The 16,519-nt window shown below is 39.3% G+C and overlaps 1 protein-coding gene across 1 annotated transcript; it reads left to right on the forward strand.

Moving 5' to 3' along the window:
- The first annotated feature begins 5,974 nt into the window (after positions 1–5,974).
- slc39a7 (solute carrier family 39 member 7) lies at positions 5,975–11,781 on the forward strand. Its single transcript, XM_087787165.1, has 8 exons — positions 5,975–6,119; positions 6,527–7,005; positions 7,476–7,644; positions 7,790–7,864; positions 7,946–8,080; positions 8,649–8,744; positions 9,267–9,463; positions 11,245–11,781. The coding sequence occupies exons 2-8, from the start codon at positions 6,535–6,537 to the stop codon at positions 11,497–11,499; spliced, it is 1,398 nt and encodes a 465-aa protein (XP_087643291.1). The 5' UTR covers positions 5,975–6,119; positions 6,527–6,534; the 3' UTR covers positions 11,500–11,781.
- Positions 11,782–16,519: the final 4,738 nt, after the last annotated feature.

Raw genomic sequence — 16,519 nt, forward strand, 5'->3', positions numbered from 1 at the left:
TGTGAATGGTTGTATGCCAGCCGCCCATAAGGGTAGATAATGAATGACCTCAAATAACTAACAATAGCAAATAGGTTTGTCTGTGTCAAAATATTAAAGAGTTTCTGCTGTATCTAGTTCCATAGTACTAAGAAAGAGCGTTATCTAAATAACCATGGTTCTCAGAAATAGCTTAACTTAAATGCAACATCAACTGAGGTTGGTTACCAAAAGAATGAGATCCCCCTTTTGCAAAAACACAGCTAATGCTTGAAAAAATACATAGAAACATTTGAAGGTGTATTCCCTTATTTTTTATCCATTTTCTTCACAATTTGGTTCACTATGGGTGTGAAGTTATGGGTGTAAAGCAAAACTGAACAATTATACCAACATTTCTCTAATGAATTTAAAAGGCAACCAATTTTTTTTTCAAGGTAGAAAATGCAACTTTAACAAACAAACAGTTCAACCTAATTTATAATTATAATAAATTGTTATGATAAAAAATAAATGATTCAATGTTTTAAAACACAATAAAATTTCAACAACAGAATGTTAAATTCAACACTTCATTATTCATGTGACGCTTATACCTATATATATCCATACATGGGTACCACTTTAAAAACCACTGCCCTAGAGGGTTAAAAATTGTTCTGGTTGGCAGAAGTCAAATATGGACTACTTTCACCCTGGAGCAGACCCTGAATCAGAAGAAGACCCTTATTCCCAGCTATTGTGGATCTGTCTTAACCTTGATATTGCCCTTATTTTCTTTGCAGGAACAATAGGGTGACATTTATATGACATATTAAAACCTCTCAACTGACATTTTACTGTTTAATGTCAAACTATATTACCTGGACTGAATAATAATCGTAAACATGTGTAACATTTTGACCAATTAATTTTATAATAATATGCTATATCTAATCATATTTCTCTCACATTTTGAACCAAATACACAAGAAAGTCTGCCCTCATTGCTCCAGCGTTCGTTCAATAGAAGAGTTATTCAATAGTTTCTCAAAAGAAGGCCAGGCGAGGAGATTGAAATGTCCACCTGCTCCGTAGCAAAACCGACAAGACAGAAAACTCAAAGCCGTATTAATGGATACCGCATGATGACGTTGTGAATGGGAAGTTGTGTTTAAAGCAATTACACACACCAGAACACACACACACAGACACACAACTCGGTACACAGAGCGGCCTTCTGAGACTTTTGCCGTTGGGACGAAGCGAGTTGTAGTTCTTCCAGCGCCACAGTAATAGGATTAGCGGCCGCCTCAGGACAACACACAGGCCAAGTCCAATGCTCTGTTTGACACCTTTTGTCTACAAACCCCAAGACACAGATCACAGCAAGGAGATGAGGGACAAAGGCTTTTGAACGTTGTGTTGTAGCTACAAATATCACCCAGTGGAAGAACCCAGAAGCGCTGACGACGGCAGTTTTGATGACTTAATCAACTTTTGCAGTGATGAAGACTCTGTTGCTCTATAATAATAGTTTTACTATATTAATTTAACAAATTTTATATTGTAATAGCATAAGTCTCTGCTTAGTATATGAAGGCAAGATTTCTGTTTATACAACATACTTTATGCTGATTTGCTCTGATTTTTTCTAAAATGAAAAAAACGTCTTAAATTAGATTTTAAATTATAATTGGTTTAATAAATACTTTTAATTATATAATATACGTTTTCATTCCCCTGAACTTCAGCTATTAGTGTCTGTTTTGCTATTCTATTTCTGTATACGTAAATAATAAGAAGGAATAAAACAAAATAAAGTCGAAATGTCTCTTGTAGGTTTAAATTAAAGTAGAAAATTACGAATTAAGAAATGATTGAATGATAGCTAATTTTTGTTATAAAATATATGTTACAATGTTTAACATCTAACTTTAAATAAAAGACAGTGTACACAAATTACTTAAATTGAGCTTTTTGTCTCTAAATCATCAAAAATGGAAAAACTAGACGAAATGACAAAACTAGACACTAATTAATAAAATAAAAATAAATGTTTTTATATATTTATATACAATATTTTTCATCAATAAACTGAACCATTTGTATGATTTAAATAAAGGCATTTCTGTGTTTGTGTGGCTGAGAAAATCCTGGGGTAAAAAAGAGCGGTGCATGTGATTATAAGACGAGGGCAAAGGCCCAGGAGGTCAGTCTGCAGACGAACATGCAGCAAAAAAAACATTTACCTTGAACTCCACTCGTCCCGTCTCTAGGGCGGGGTCAGGTATTGTAGCCGGGTCTGACAGGGTCAGGAAGGGACAAAAGGGGGAGACCGAGGGACCGAGGGATGTGGGGTCGTGGGGCACTACCGTGGGGGGTCAGAGACCATGGGAGCAGGGAGAGTGAATATTGGCAGATTTTTTTTGGGAGGGGGGGTTGCAGATGCTCAATATGCAGATGTCTGATCGAATTGTGTGGCGATGAATTGGTTCTTCTCTTGATTTGCATTAGGACAATCCCCAGCTCCGGCTCAGGGGTCACCGGAGTTGGCCGGACTAAATGAGCAGCCGGCTCCAGACGCCTCTCTGGACGTGTGAACTTGACTAGACTCTCGCTGCTGACAAGGATATTGATCGATCCTAATACATGTCACTCTGTCTGGAGTGTGTCGGACATCTGTCCCTTCGCCGAGACATTCATCACACTGACCAGTGTGTGTGTGTGTGTGTGTAGGGGTGTGTGGGTGTCTGTCCAGGTCCACACTGAGTAATGATCTTATTCATTATAATTGTTTACCAGCAGAAAATAAAAAAGAATAAAATCACATGAGAAAAGAAGAAACGGTGTCAAGTCAGATGAGCCACAAATCAAAGTAATTATTTTATTTGTTATTGGAACAACTTTATTGGACCAAAGAATCCTATCTTTAGCATCACATCTTTTATTTCTAAAACTCTTTAGACCAACTGTGATCTTCTACCAAATGAGGACCAAATGCAAACTTACAGATAAACCCAGACGGTCTAAAAAACACATAAAAATTAACAAACATCAATCACATTTTTCTAACTGTCGTCAAGAAGATGTTCACGTTTTTACTGGCTTTGGTTGACTGGTTTGTTTGTTAACAGCTTAACGAACGATTTTTAAGACTCAGAAGCAACAGAGCAAATGTCAAAGTGGTTTTGACATTTTCAAAAACAAAGTAGTTGAATTCAATTGTATGAATGCTGTGTTTTCTTAGATTCATATTAATGAGCTGCTTGGCGGAGGTATGTGCTATATATCTAGATAGTTTCTAATAATGGATTTGAAAATATTCCACAACTTTAAACTTCTAGATATGATATGCAGTATATGCCAACCAATCCACGAAACTTGAGTGTTTTTGGTTTGATGAACTGCTTCTCAAGTCTGTCCAACAATGGTCCAACTACATTTATTAAAAGACAACTAATGTGAAAACCCAACTCTCCTGACTCACATGTTTCAAATGTTGAAGTCTTCCTCTCCAAGATGCAGTCAGTCTCTCATCATGACCATGTTTTGAACTTATTACTTTATAAAGTTCTCCCATGTATGAAATCTCAGCGAACGAGTGGTTCTGAAAGCGAAATCCATTATGACGTAATAATGGCTTCACTCCTCCTCCAGCCAGATGTAATTAGGTTGCTTTGTTTATACAACAAGTCCCATGGAGAGGGAGAATTCCAGGATTTAAGACACACTTAAATTTACGCATTAGTTGACCTTTAAACATTGTTTTTTTTTAATTACTATCCTCCTTATAGAAAACAAATGAACGACTTATTGAAGATTGAAGAGTCTTTATTGTCATTATACAGCATCTAAAACAGCACGATCATTCAAGTCTATCAGGACTACAAACAGATACATACTGATGATACAATAGAGTCCAAGATCACTTCAAGAAACACTTAAATGAACACATTAGTTGCCCTTTAAGATTTGTTGTAAAATTATCTGACAAATATGACAGCTCATGACACACATCTTCTTGCTTAACTTTTTTTCCAGCATTGTAATATGTTATCAAGTGAAGAAAACTTTAGCAGTAAGAGGAAGTTTTCGGAAACGGATTAATCAAGATTATCAGAGGAGAGAGGTGAGACGGTGGATCGGGTTGTTCAGGGAATTAGCGAGGTGGAAGCGAGGGCAGCTCTAAAGAGGACGAGAGCGGGGAGGACGAGTATTCATGATGAGTGGAGTGGAGGGAACATGTTTGAGCACAGATGGTGCTGCTCAATGGGGCAGTCACTAGAGAAGGTTCAAGTTGATGACCAACACCAAGGAGAGTGATCGAATCCAGGCTAGGATGGAAGGTCACCGTCAGTGAGCAGCAGTGTAGTTTCATGTGGAGGAAAGAGCGACACATATCTGACATTTTGCAGGTGAAAATAGGTTTGACTGTCATGGACTCATTATGTTGTGGCAGAGGTCAAATTTTGAACTAAAATGAGTGGGAGACCAAATGTGAGCGGGGAAATGCAGCTTCACTTTTCACTGTATTTATCTGACTAATGGAATTTTGTCATGAAATGATTTTGTGACAAATATCTCCGTTGAGTGAGTTTACGACTTTCCACTTTTCCACTGAGATTCATGAATCATAATTTCTGTATATGAATTGTACACATGTAACTGTGTTCCTTATAACATCTTAGGTATGTGACATAGGTACTCATACAGGTTTACTTCATGAAACATCCCTCTATGTTTTGTTTGTAATACATCCTGGTTAATCTGCAAATTCATTGGAAACAAAGGGAATCATTTCAGCTCATGGACTCAGTGATTTCACACCCTTGGATTAACTTGCAACAAAAATAATGATGGCGTATCATTCTTTTGTTTACACTATTCATCTGACTCTCTCTCAGAAAAAGGAAGTTACTTTTAATTTAATTTATTTACCTTAATTTTATACTGATTGTAACATGTGTTCCTTGTGTTAAATTACAATTGTGTGCAATTTATTATAATCCTAAATGTCAGTAATAGCAATAATAACAAAGATGTTGCATTAAATACTCGTTGTTGTTGTTATGTGTAACATTACACTCATGTGTAGCTCACCTGTATCCCAAATTTTGCTTTATTTCTATAGCGTCCTCATCTGTCTGTTAGCGGTAACTGCACTCTGTCAGGTGTGAACTTGAAAATCCTTTAAAAAAAGACTTAAAAATATATATAAATAATGCAAGAACACTTGTTCATAACCTTCTGCCTATAAACTTAATGTGCAGCCAACACCAGGGACAAGAGGCAGAGACACCCTGGAAAGGACGCCAAGTCCATCACGGACAGAGAGATAACCAGTCACAGAAATCCACAAAAACACGTCTCGTAACTGCTATATTAACCATACATTTCCAGTGTTTATTAGTTTATTATCTGTATTAGTTGAGGTTCCTCCACCGGTTTGAGAGCACGAAAGCTGCGGGTTCCAATCCAACTTTGGAGCGAACCCCTATCCTTCAAATCCAAAGAGAATATAGTCTAGTTTTAGCTGCTTTGACCATTTATTTTGCAAGGGATTAAACTGTTCTCTGAACTAAATGTTAGTGGCCTGTGTTTTAACAACTGAGATGCTTAAATTACGTTTAAAGAAATAACTATTGCAAGACATACAAGTCATTTTCACCAAAACTTTAAAAAAAGTGACTAAAATCCTTTTGTCATTTTAAGATATAACGCTAATATTTACAATCCAACCTAAAATAAATATCGCAGGAAAACAAACGGATGAACATCCTTGTGTGATCCCATCTTGAATGGGAGGGACGCAAAAACAGAACCCGATCTCGCGATATTTAGTTCCCCTGTCGCTCTTCGTATTCATGTTCTCCCTCTTATCGCCTTGGCTTATATTTGAATCGTTTTCCTGTGAACATGAGCAGCATATTACCTTTACATGATTTATTTAAAATCTCAGAATTTGAGTTCATCTGGGACGCGAAGAAGGAAGTGAGCAGTTAGAATGGAACGTGTTCTCGCGAGATGTCCCTGCAGCTCTGTTGAGTGACTGCCACGTCTTGAAACACAACGCAGCATCTGCTTTTAGTGAGCTCTGGGAAGTTCGGTGAGCGTTCCCAGACAGAGGGAGCAACAAAGTTATATTTTTCTACTCATCGGTAAGACACTAGTCTTGCAATATGTCTTTAAATCCTTACTTGTTGCATGTTGTGATTACTGGTTGCTAAGCTAGGTAGCGGGCTAACTGGCTAACAGCTACACTTCTGTGTTTACTGATGTTAGATCAGATTATTCTTTGAATTAAAATATAATTGGATAACAACTTCATCTCTATTATGTCCTAAACAACATAAGTTCACGACGCATACACATAAAAACACCCCTCTTTTGCTTGTTAACGTTTTTTCTCATTGTGTTTAATTGTTATACTTTTGTATTCTGGAAAAAGGCTGTCAAGAATAAGCATTGCACTATATTTCAACACACAAGAATGTACAGTTGAGGGTTTTAAAATGTTACGAAAAAGTGATGGCTACTTCTCATTGCTTTTCGTTTTCTTCTCAAGGGATTACCATGGGTCGTGTTCACCTGTTGGCGCTCACACTGGTCACGTATGCAGCACTGCTGTTGTCTTCAAATCCAGCCGCCGCTCACAGTCACTCTCACGGCCACGGACACCACCATCATGGACACTCGCACGGGGAACAAGAGCCCGAGGTGAAGATGTTCCATGGAGCCAGCAAGTGGAGCGCTGAGGCAAACCTGCCTACCGAGGAGGAACATCTGGAACATGATCACGGTCACGCCCACGATCACGGGCATCATCACGGACACGCTCACGATCACGGGCACCATCATGGACACGATCATGGGCATCATCATGGACATGCTCATGATCACGGGCACGATCACGGGCACGCTCACGATCACGGGCATGCCCACCATGAAGAGCCCGTGCACAAGGAAGAACATGCTCATGGAGGCGAGAGAGTCAAGAGAGAGATGGAGGGAGAGAAGAGAGACCTGGTCGAGCTCTGGACACAGGTTTGTTGCAGCAACAGGTTATTGCTCTAATGCAGGGGTAGGGAACCTGGTCCAGAAAGAGCCGGAGTGGGTGCAGGTTTTCGTTCCAACCATTCAAGAGGACACATTTTATCCAATCAGATGTCTTAGGAGTGTAATCAGTTGATTGTCAGTCTGGTGTTGCTTGTTCAGCTGAAACCTCATTGGTTAAACTGTACATACTTGATCGGTTGGAACAAAAACCTGCACCCACTGCGGCTCTTTCTGGACCAGGTTCCCTACCCCTGCTCTAATGTATTAAAGTAGTGACATTTTGTTTTGTGTGCTCACAAGGCAAACAAATGCATGATATGCAAATAAGTCTAATCCCAACCAACACTTTAGAAATACACAACTTGGTTGTATGATACAGCTGCTGTCAAATTTAAATTGTGCAATAATTACAAATTAGTTTTTTTCAGATGTCTAACTTTTATTTCTTGTGTCCTCAGGCTATCGGAGCCACTCTGTTGATCAGCGCTGCACCTTTTTTGATTCTGTTTTTGATCCCGGTTCAATCAAACAGTGACCAGCACCAGAACCTGCTCAAGGTCCTGCTCAGCTTTGCTTCTGGTGGTCTGCTTGGCGATGCCTTTCTCCACCTGATACCACATGCACTTGGTGAGCAGAGCGTCAAAGAAGAAACAATAGTTTCCTGTTCTATCTTAAAAAAAAGTTATTGACCATTTTTGGTTTATTTGTTTGTTGTTTCCTGAATATATTGCAGTGTAAACAGATGCTTCTGTGTTGTATTTCCCACGTCCAGAGCCACACTCTCATCACGACGATACTGACCACGGCTACGCTCATGATGCCGAAGAGTCTCATGGCCACTCTCATGGTTTGTTCTCTATCGCATGGTCAAACCGACCACTATCAAAATGTAACAATATTATTGTTTTCTTGTCGCTCTGGTCATCAGGGGCTGCTCACGGTCACATGATGTCAGTGGGTCTGTGGGTACTCGGTGGAATTATCGCCTTCCTAGTGGTGGAGAAGTTTGTGCGTCTGCTGAAGGAAGGAGATGGTCACGGGCATTCACATGGACAGTCACGTGGTATGACGGAAACATGTTATTAATTTTAACTGGTATCAGTCATAGTTTAATTCATTATAAAAATAAACAATGCACTCACCAATCTAATTTGAATTTGAATTTAAATGGTTGCTGTGCTGCTATTAGGCATTACAATCATGACTAATCAAATGAGTAGACAAGATCACGTTCTTGTTTTTTCAATAGTTGAACTTTGCATTTGTTTTATTTGCTAAGTGTCTTTCACAGATCAGAGTCACAAGGCACTTAAACAACAAAACAATACTCGGTTATAAATACATGCACATTTAAAAACTCCTCAAGGCCAAGACAACACAGTGACAAACACAGCAACCCAAGATAAGTAAGAAAAGCCTGCACTAATAAATAAGTCTAAAGATACTTCTTGAAAGACTCCATCAAAACGCAGAGGGAGAGGAAGATCGATCCAAAGCTTAGGAGCAACTCTACCCCTTATGATAAGCGAGAGTTGAAGATGGGACATTTGAACATAAATAAGTATAAGAATGTATAACATGGTAGAAATTCAAAGTATGTAGCAAATGTGGGATTATGTTGTTATATGCAGTTGCTCCAAAAGAGAAGGACAGTGATGGAGAAGATGCCAAGAAGGAGAAAAAAGGAGGCAAACAGAAGGGACAACCCAAGAAGGACAAAAGCACAGGTGAGTTTCCATCTCCGCAATACTGTTGTATTTAACTGTGTAATAGGTCAACAACAATGGTCTCGTGTTTATCTCAGCTTCAGCGGGTGATTCTTTTTATTTACTGACAACGTGAGCAAACATAATATGAAACATGTGACACTAAAATATGCAAATGACTCAAAGATGAAGAAAGAGTTTCTATGCACATTCCAATGATCACTCTCATGTTGTCTGCCTCTAGACAAACATCTAATAGATGACTCACTTTTGACGAGAATATGTTTAAAATAATGATAGTGTTTAAAGAAAAGCTTTGAGACATCACAAAAAAAAAATAATTAAAAAATGTATTTTTAACTTGGTATTTCGGCTCAATCTTTTGCCAAGTCATGTTGTCAATAATGCCCCATGGTTATGTGTGCAAATGTTCAGTTTACTTTTAATGTGCAGTGAAAGTCTGCCTATCATGAGAAAAAGTTAGAATATACCACTGAAAATTTTTGTTTTTTGAACCGGAAATGTTTCTTCCCTCAACCACAGACATCAAGGTGTCGGGTTACTTGAACCTGGCTGCAGACTTCACGCACAACTTCACAGACGGTCTGGCGATTGGAGCGTCGTTCCTCGTCAGCCCAGCAGTGGGAGCCGTCACCACGCTCACCATCCTGCTGCATGAGGTTCCGCATGAGATCGGAGACTTCGCCATCCTCGTCCAGTCTGGCTGCACTAAGAAAAAGGTGTGTTGGGGGGAGAATTCTAACTTATTTTCTGTCTGAATCTCTCAATCGGATAGATCTTGTTAAAATAAAGACTAAATATCTGTGAGCAACATCGGACTTACTTTCTTCCGGCCAGTATCGCATCCATTAAACATGAACTTGGGATAATTATTGATTTGAATCTTAAACTATTCATCTTTGACAATGAATTATACGCATCCTAGCTACAATATTATGATTTAATTAAATCAATTTCTCCTAATTCTACATTCAAATGATATAGTATTGTGTGGGATAGTCCACATCTTCAGGAAGAGATCAATATCAGTCCATGATTGTTACCCTTAGGAAAGTATTGATTTATCACATCTTAAATTTGCCATTTAAATTATCTGAAACCTATTAACTGGCTGGCAATTTAAACTTGTTATTAACAATAATTTGATGAATAAAATAATGAACTAGAAACAATGAATAACAAATGTGCATTTTAAACAGCAGAGTATGAACCTGATAGTAAAGGATTATAAGGCAGGTGCAGCGTAGTATGATGTCAGCGCTGTTCTATTAAAATGCGTGTTATGAAAAGTAAGAGACGCATAAACCCGCCTTATGTGGCTTCTGATTGTGTCATTTTGCGCGGTGCCTTCTGTGACTTGCCAAAGGTTATTACCATTAAAAATAAGCGATACTTTTAAATCGGTAAATATAAGTGTGTTGCGTGAGAACGGCTCAAAGCGTGACGCATGACAACACTTGTCCTCGCTGGTCTTCAAACCGACTAGGACCCCGCTAAGGCTACCAGACGCCCGCACCCCAAGTTTATAAAATGCACTGCCATCGCCTGATAACAAATGTCATCCACCTACAATAAAGACAAACCCAAATCGGAGACAAGGGACCTACAGACATTTCTGTGCGCAGATATCCGATCAGGTGTGCGCAATTACGCACGTACGCAGCGTAAAGGGAACATTATTCCTCGCAGAGAAGAGGCCTGAAGACAAAATGTCTTTTTCCACTTTCATGTCATTATCTATTGCTTTTGAACATTGATGGCAGCGCTTCTTGTACATGTCCTGAGGTAACAGAAGTACTCAATTAAAATGATGAGATGTCATCAACTACTTTTCTACTACTACTCTACACAGGTGGCCTGGATTTATTAAGATTTGATGGCTGTAGAATGAGTTAAAATGTGGTACGAGAGAAGGATTCTTCATCCTTTTCTCCAAGAAAAGACAGTTTTTCTTACTTCTATAACTAATGAATTTAAGAATTGAGCCGTGATTTGAGATGTTTTGCATCTATGCAGTAACAAGCTCTTATATCTGGCACTGGTTTTCTGTTAATTGACCATTGGACTGTCAAGGTTTTTCTCACTCACGTTGATGACGCATGAAACCCACACCAACATATGCCTGAATAGTATATATATATAATACAGTGTTACTTAATGAGTGCTTGCAGCTATCCTAGCTATCCTGAGAGTTAAAATCCCTGATGCTCTGCTTTCAAATGATGTTCTCTCTGCAGATAGGATAAACCTTTCAGGAGCTATGAATATAAAAATGCCATGTCAATACCTGTCGGCAGTGTTTGCTATAAGAAACCTTTCTCAGCCCAGAAGAGGGAGATGTGGCAACTTACTAAGTAACCTGGGATACTCGTAGAATAACATGTTCATAACAAGCCAGATGCTTTAGGTGACCGTTTCAGTGCAATTTTAAAAAACATTTTCATGCTGGAATCCATTCCTTGATGTGAGTGTTTGATAGTTCCTCTTCCTCTCACGACAGGCCATGTGCCTGCAGCTACTCACCGCCCTGGGGGCTCTTGCCGGAACCAGCTGCTCGCTTCTGGCTGAAGGCGTGGGCACCGCGGCGACGGCCTGGATCCTGCCGTTCACGGCCGGCGGCTTTGTCTACATCGCCACGGTGACGGTCCTCCCGGAACTGCTGGCTGGTCGCTCCAGTTTCGGCCAGTCGCTGATGGAGATTGTGGCGCTGCTGTTCGGCGTGGGTATGATGGTCCTCATCGCAGAATACGAGTAAACCATCAGAGCCACAGAAGAAGCCAATAATGACTGTTTCATAAACAAAAGTCAATTTTTTTTTTTTCATCGTCACAGTTTCGACTTTCAGTCGAAATTTGGCAAGGATGTTTGGTAACGCCAACCATTGGAAGAATGTCTTTGTCTTGCTCAACCAAATCGCGTGTGCATATCTCGCCAGATTTCCATCTAATTATGACCATGTGACAAATGATGGCGCCTCGGTAATCATGAATGTCAATGCTTGATACATTCCAGGAAATAAAGATAAACGACACCATTCCTCCTGCTGTCATTGTGTCTATTATTAAACATGACCCTATTAAAGTCGTCCACTCTGTGCTGTTTTAGAACCAGGAAGACGATGTTTCTGTGAAGTGCACGGCGATCTTATCAGCAGGAAGGTAAAAGAACGAGGCTCATTATAGAGATGCCCCAAATCCACTTGGTTCAATAAGTAAAATGCTGAATGTCTGACTGGATGATAATGACATTGGTATCAGTTACATCCATCACACTGTGAGAAAACTGGTATTTACTATAGTTGCAGACAGGTCTTTTGACCCAGACCTTGTTTGTGTGCAAGGTCTCCTGGTCTTGGAATCTTTGGAATCTGTTAACAAACCACAGAAGAATAACAAAGCAAACGGCGCAACAGGTGTTGCTGAACTGCTACGGTGTCCACTATTGTCGTTGGAAAGTGTCAACCCGTGGGAGGAAGGGCCGAGAGGGAGAGCTTTGTGAAACTGTAGGTGATGCTTTGAGAAAACGGATTTAATCGATAGAGAAATAACCTTTGGGGAACCTCTATTAAACGAGCCATTCCAAATGCATCAATCAAGTGGTACCAAACCTACTACTGGTGGTACAATTTTCAAAGGTTACATATGCTATTATTTACGTTTCCTGCCTGATCCGGACGATCAAGTTGTCATATAAACGTGTGTCAACACAAGCACAGAGACAACACTTCGCTTGAGATGCCTAACATATTATTTTTATCTTTCATCATTAGCATGACAACAGAAGGAAATTCAAATTCCACAAAATGCTTATTAACCTCTTTTGCGTACAGGTCATATGAAACTGTGTGACCCAGTTTAGATTTGACATTCCAAGAGTTTGGTTCTCACAAGCTTAAATATAGGACATGCGAACAAAACTCAATGTAAAGTGCAACGAATGTAAAAACCCAACTCTGCTGACTCACTCACACGCTTCAAATGTTCAAGTCTTATTCTCCAAGCTGCAGTAAATCTCTCATTATGACCATGTTTTGAACTTATTACTTTATAAAGTTCTCCCCCGTCTGAAATCTTGGCGAACAAGAGGTTACGCGAGCAGAAAATAATAGCTTCACTCTTCCCACAGCCATTTGTAATCACGCCTGTTTTGTTTATACAACAAATCCATTTGGTAGAGATTTCTGGAATTGATGATCCGTGTCCGTGATCCGAAAAGTGTTTTCAGTGGGCGGGACTTAAGCACATTTTCTGAAGTAAATATTTAAATGAAAAGAGAGTTTTGTACAAACAGACACATACTGATGATACAATAGAGTCCAACATCTATTTAAGACACACTTAAATCATCAGCTGCCCTTTAAGATCTTTGGATGAAAGAGGAGAGCTTTGTAAGTTTGTAACAATGAAACTGGATGTAATGCTTTAGAAAATCTGACCTATTCAATAGAAAAATAACCTTTGAGGCACCTCTATAAAACAAACTAGTCCACATGCATCTACATGGAACGATCTCAATATGCAAGTGGTATTTCACCTTCTCCTAAGAAGGTACTTTTTTATTAGTATAGTACTCTTGCCTTGTATGTGTAAAACTCTAGGATGGATCCCGCGTGCATGAAACACTGTAGACTTGCTACTTGGCGAACACCTTGTACCACAAGCGACAATTTGCTGAAGTGCTATTATATAGATGTTCCTGCCTGATCAGTAGGATCAAGTTGTCACTTAAACATTTTGTGTCAACAAGAGAAAGCACAGAGACAAAGCCTCGCTTGAGATGCTTGACACATGCTTTGACGTCTTTTGATTACAATATCATTACCATGACAAGAGAAGAAAATACAAATTCCAAATGCCAATTAACCTCTTTTTGTGGTCAGGTTGCTTTTAACTGTGAATCGACGTTCCAAGAGATTCCTTACCACGTGTACTTGGAATATAGAACTCTGCGAACAATACTGGAGCAATTTAAATATATATTTATATAAATATATAATTTTGCTCGATTACGCAGCCTCTTCAAACAGGAAACTTGTACCATTTTTTCCCCTGCCAGGTTAGCAGTGGATAGGGATAAATGTCATGTTCTCAGTACAACAGGAGAATACATTTCAAGAATTTTAGTACATTTAAAATACAATTATCCATAATAATAGTAATACATCTTAAATAATTTATACAAAAAGCAAGAACAATGTTCACTGATAGTTTGAAATGACTTTACTGTAGGTCCCTTCTTTCTGAGATGGAAAAGTATGAACCTGTTCCACTTAGAGTCCCAGTAGGGACTTTTAGCGATTTTTCACTCTTTGTTTCATTGCAGCCATTCGCTAAAAATCTCTTAAGTGATCCTCATTAATGTACACTCAGCACCACCATCTTAACTCTCTCTTGAAATTTCTTAAAAAGGAAAACTGAAATATCACATATTAAACTAACGTGTCCATTTCTTCTGATCCTCCTTGAGGTGGTTCTGCTTCTTCATTGGAGTCCACATGTGTTTCATTAAGGTGATCGGACTTGATTGGGAAACACACCTGTCTATGTCAGAGCTTACTGCTCACAATGCACGTCAGAGAGAAAAATAAGAATCATGAGGTCGAAAGAACTGCCCGAAGAGCTCAGAGACGGAATGGTGGCACAGATCTGGTCAAGGTAACAGAAGACTTTCTGCAGCATTCAAGGTTCCTAAGAGCACAGTGGCCTCCATAATCCATAATCCTTAAATGGAAGAAGTCTGGGACGACAAGAACTTTTCCTAGTCCTGGCCGTCCAGCCAAACTGAGCAATCGTGGGAGAAGAGACTGGGTGAGAGAGGTGAAGAAGAACCCAAAGATCACTGTGGCTGAGAGATGCAGTGAGGAGATGGTTCCTAAAAGTCAACTATCGCCTCCACCAATCTCCTACCAAGCTTTATGGCAGAGTGTCCCGACGGAAGCCTCTCCTCAGTGTAAGACGTATGAAAGCCTGCATAGAGTTTGACAAAAAACACGTGAAGGACTCCCAGACTATAAGAAATAAGATGATCTGATGAGACCAAGATTGAACTCTTTGGCGTGTTTGGAGAAAACCAGACACTGCCCAATACTACCCCAACAGTGAAGCATGGTGGTGGCAGCATCATGCTATGGGCGTGTTTTTCAGCTGCAGGGACAGAACGACTGGCTGCAAATGAAGGAAAGATGAATGCGGTAAGTGTAAGTACCAGAGATATCCTGGAAGAAAACATTTTCCATAGTCCTCAGGACCTCAGACTGGGCCGAAGGTTCACCTCCCAACAAGTCAATGACCCTAAGCACACAGCTCAAACAACAAAGGAGTGGCTTTGGATCAACTCTGTGATGTTGGCCCAGCCTGAGCCCTGACCTAAACCCAATCGAGCATCTCTGGCTGTCCATCAACGTTCACCACCCAACCCGACAGACCTGGAGATGTTTCGCAAGGAAAAATGGCTCCTCAAATACAGGTGGAAAAAACTTGTTGCATCATTACCAAGAAGACTCATCGCTGTACTAGCTCAAAAAGCTGCTTCTACTTAATACTGAGCAAGGCATCGGAATACTTATGACCATGTGATATTTCAGTTTTCCTTTTTAATAAATTAGCAAAAAATTCTACTCTTTTTTTCTTCTGTCAAGATAGGGTGCTGAGTGTACATTAATGAGGGAAAAAATGAACTTTAATGATTTTAGCGAATGGCTGCAATTAAAAAAAGAGTGAAAAAACTAGAGGGGTTTTATTACTTCCATAACCCACTGTATATAGGTGCATATAGTGCGCTAGGTATCCCTGTAAAGGGTGGATCCTTTTTTCATTTGAAGTGTTACACAGTGAGTCATTAAAAGGGATAATGAGTCCTTTCTTCAGTAAGTCTGTAATTATTCGTCCTATTGCTCTGCTTTAGGCTTCCGTGAATATGGTTTAGGGTCCAATATTCGGATCTTGGTTTTGTTGATCCTGTTGACCAGAGTCCTTCAGAAGGTTTGTAGATCCTGGTATGGATTAAAGATTAACGGTTTCCCACAATGCTCAAAGGGGATTTTAAACAAATCGTTTTTACATTTGCTCATAATCTGCTTTGTTTTTATATATAGTTAACCTCAGTTGTCCTCTCATGAGGAAATGTTCCGTCAGTCAATGTTCGCTCTAAATTAAAAAGCTTTGATTGCTCCTGCCAAATGACATTCCCACAGTGTCATTGGCACGAGACGCTAAATACCTCTTGGATTGTTCATCAACGTCTTGTGGCGCTAACATGTGACCCAGGACTCACATGTATGCTGTTGGTCAACCATGAGATTCTCTTAATGCTAATGAGTGTCTTGAATTACTGGCAGTCAGTACCAAAATGATTTGCCAACCATAACAATTTAAATGTAACTTTCACAACTCAAGACCACCATGCTTATACAGTATATTATATTGTAACAATATACACGGCTACAGAAACTGTCCATATTTCATCTTGGCAAGATGCCATAGAGTTTTATCAAATAGGTTTAGGATGTTTATCAAATTCGCATAATGTGGTATAAATGTGGTAAATATAAATTTACTATGATTTGCATTAACGACACCTTAATCTTTAAAGTTTAAAATTAAATGAAGTAACATTTCAACATCACAGCAGGAGCGTGGAAGGACCATGAAACATTCAACTTTTCTTTTCCCGAGGTGAACTTTCAAATTTTATGGAGCACGTCAGCATCGGCCTTATTTAAAACACTCTTTGACATTTGTTCATTTAGATAAGATTTTTAACCACGTTTAGTGCAA

The sequence above is a fragment of the Callionymus lyra genome, chromosome 3 (genome assembly GCF_982586985.1).
Source record: "Callionymus lyra chromosome 3, fCalLyr1.hap1.1, whole genome shotgun sequence".
Lineage (NCBI taxonomy): Eukaryota > Metazoa > Chordata > Actinopteri > Syngnathiformes > Callionymidae > Callionymus > Callionymus lyra.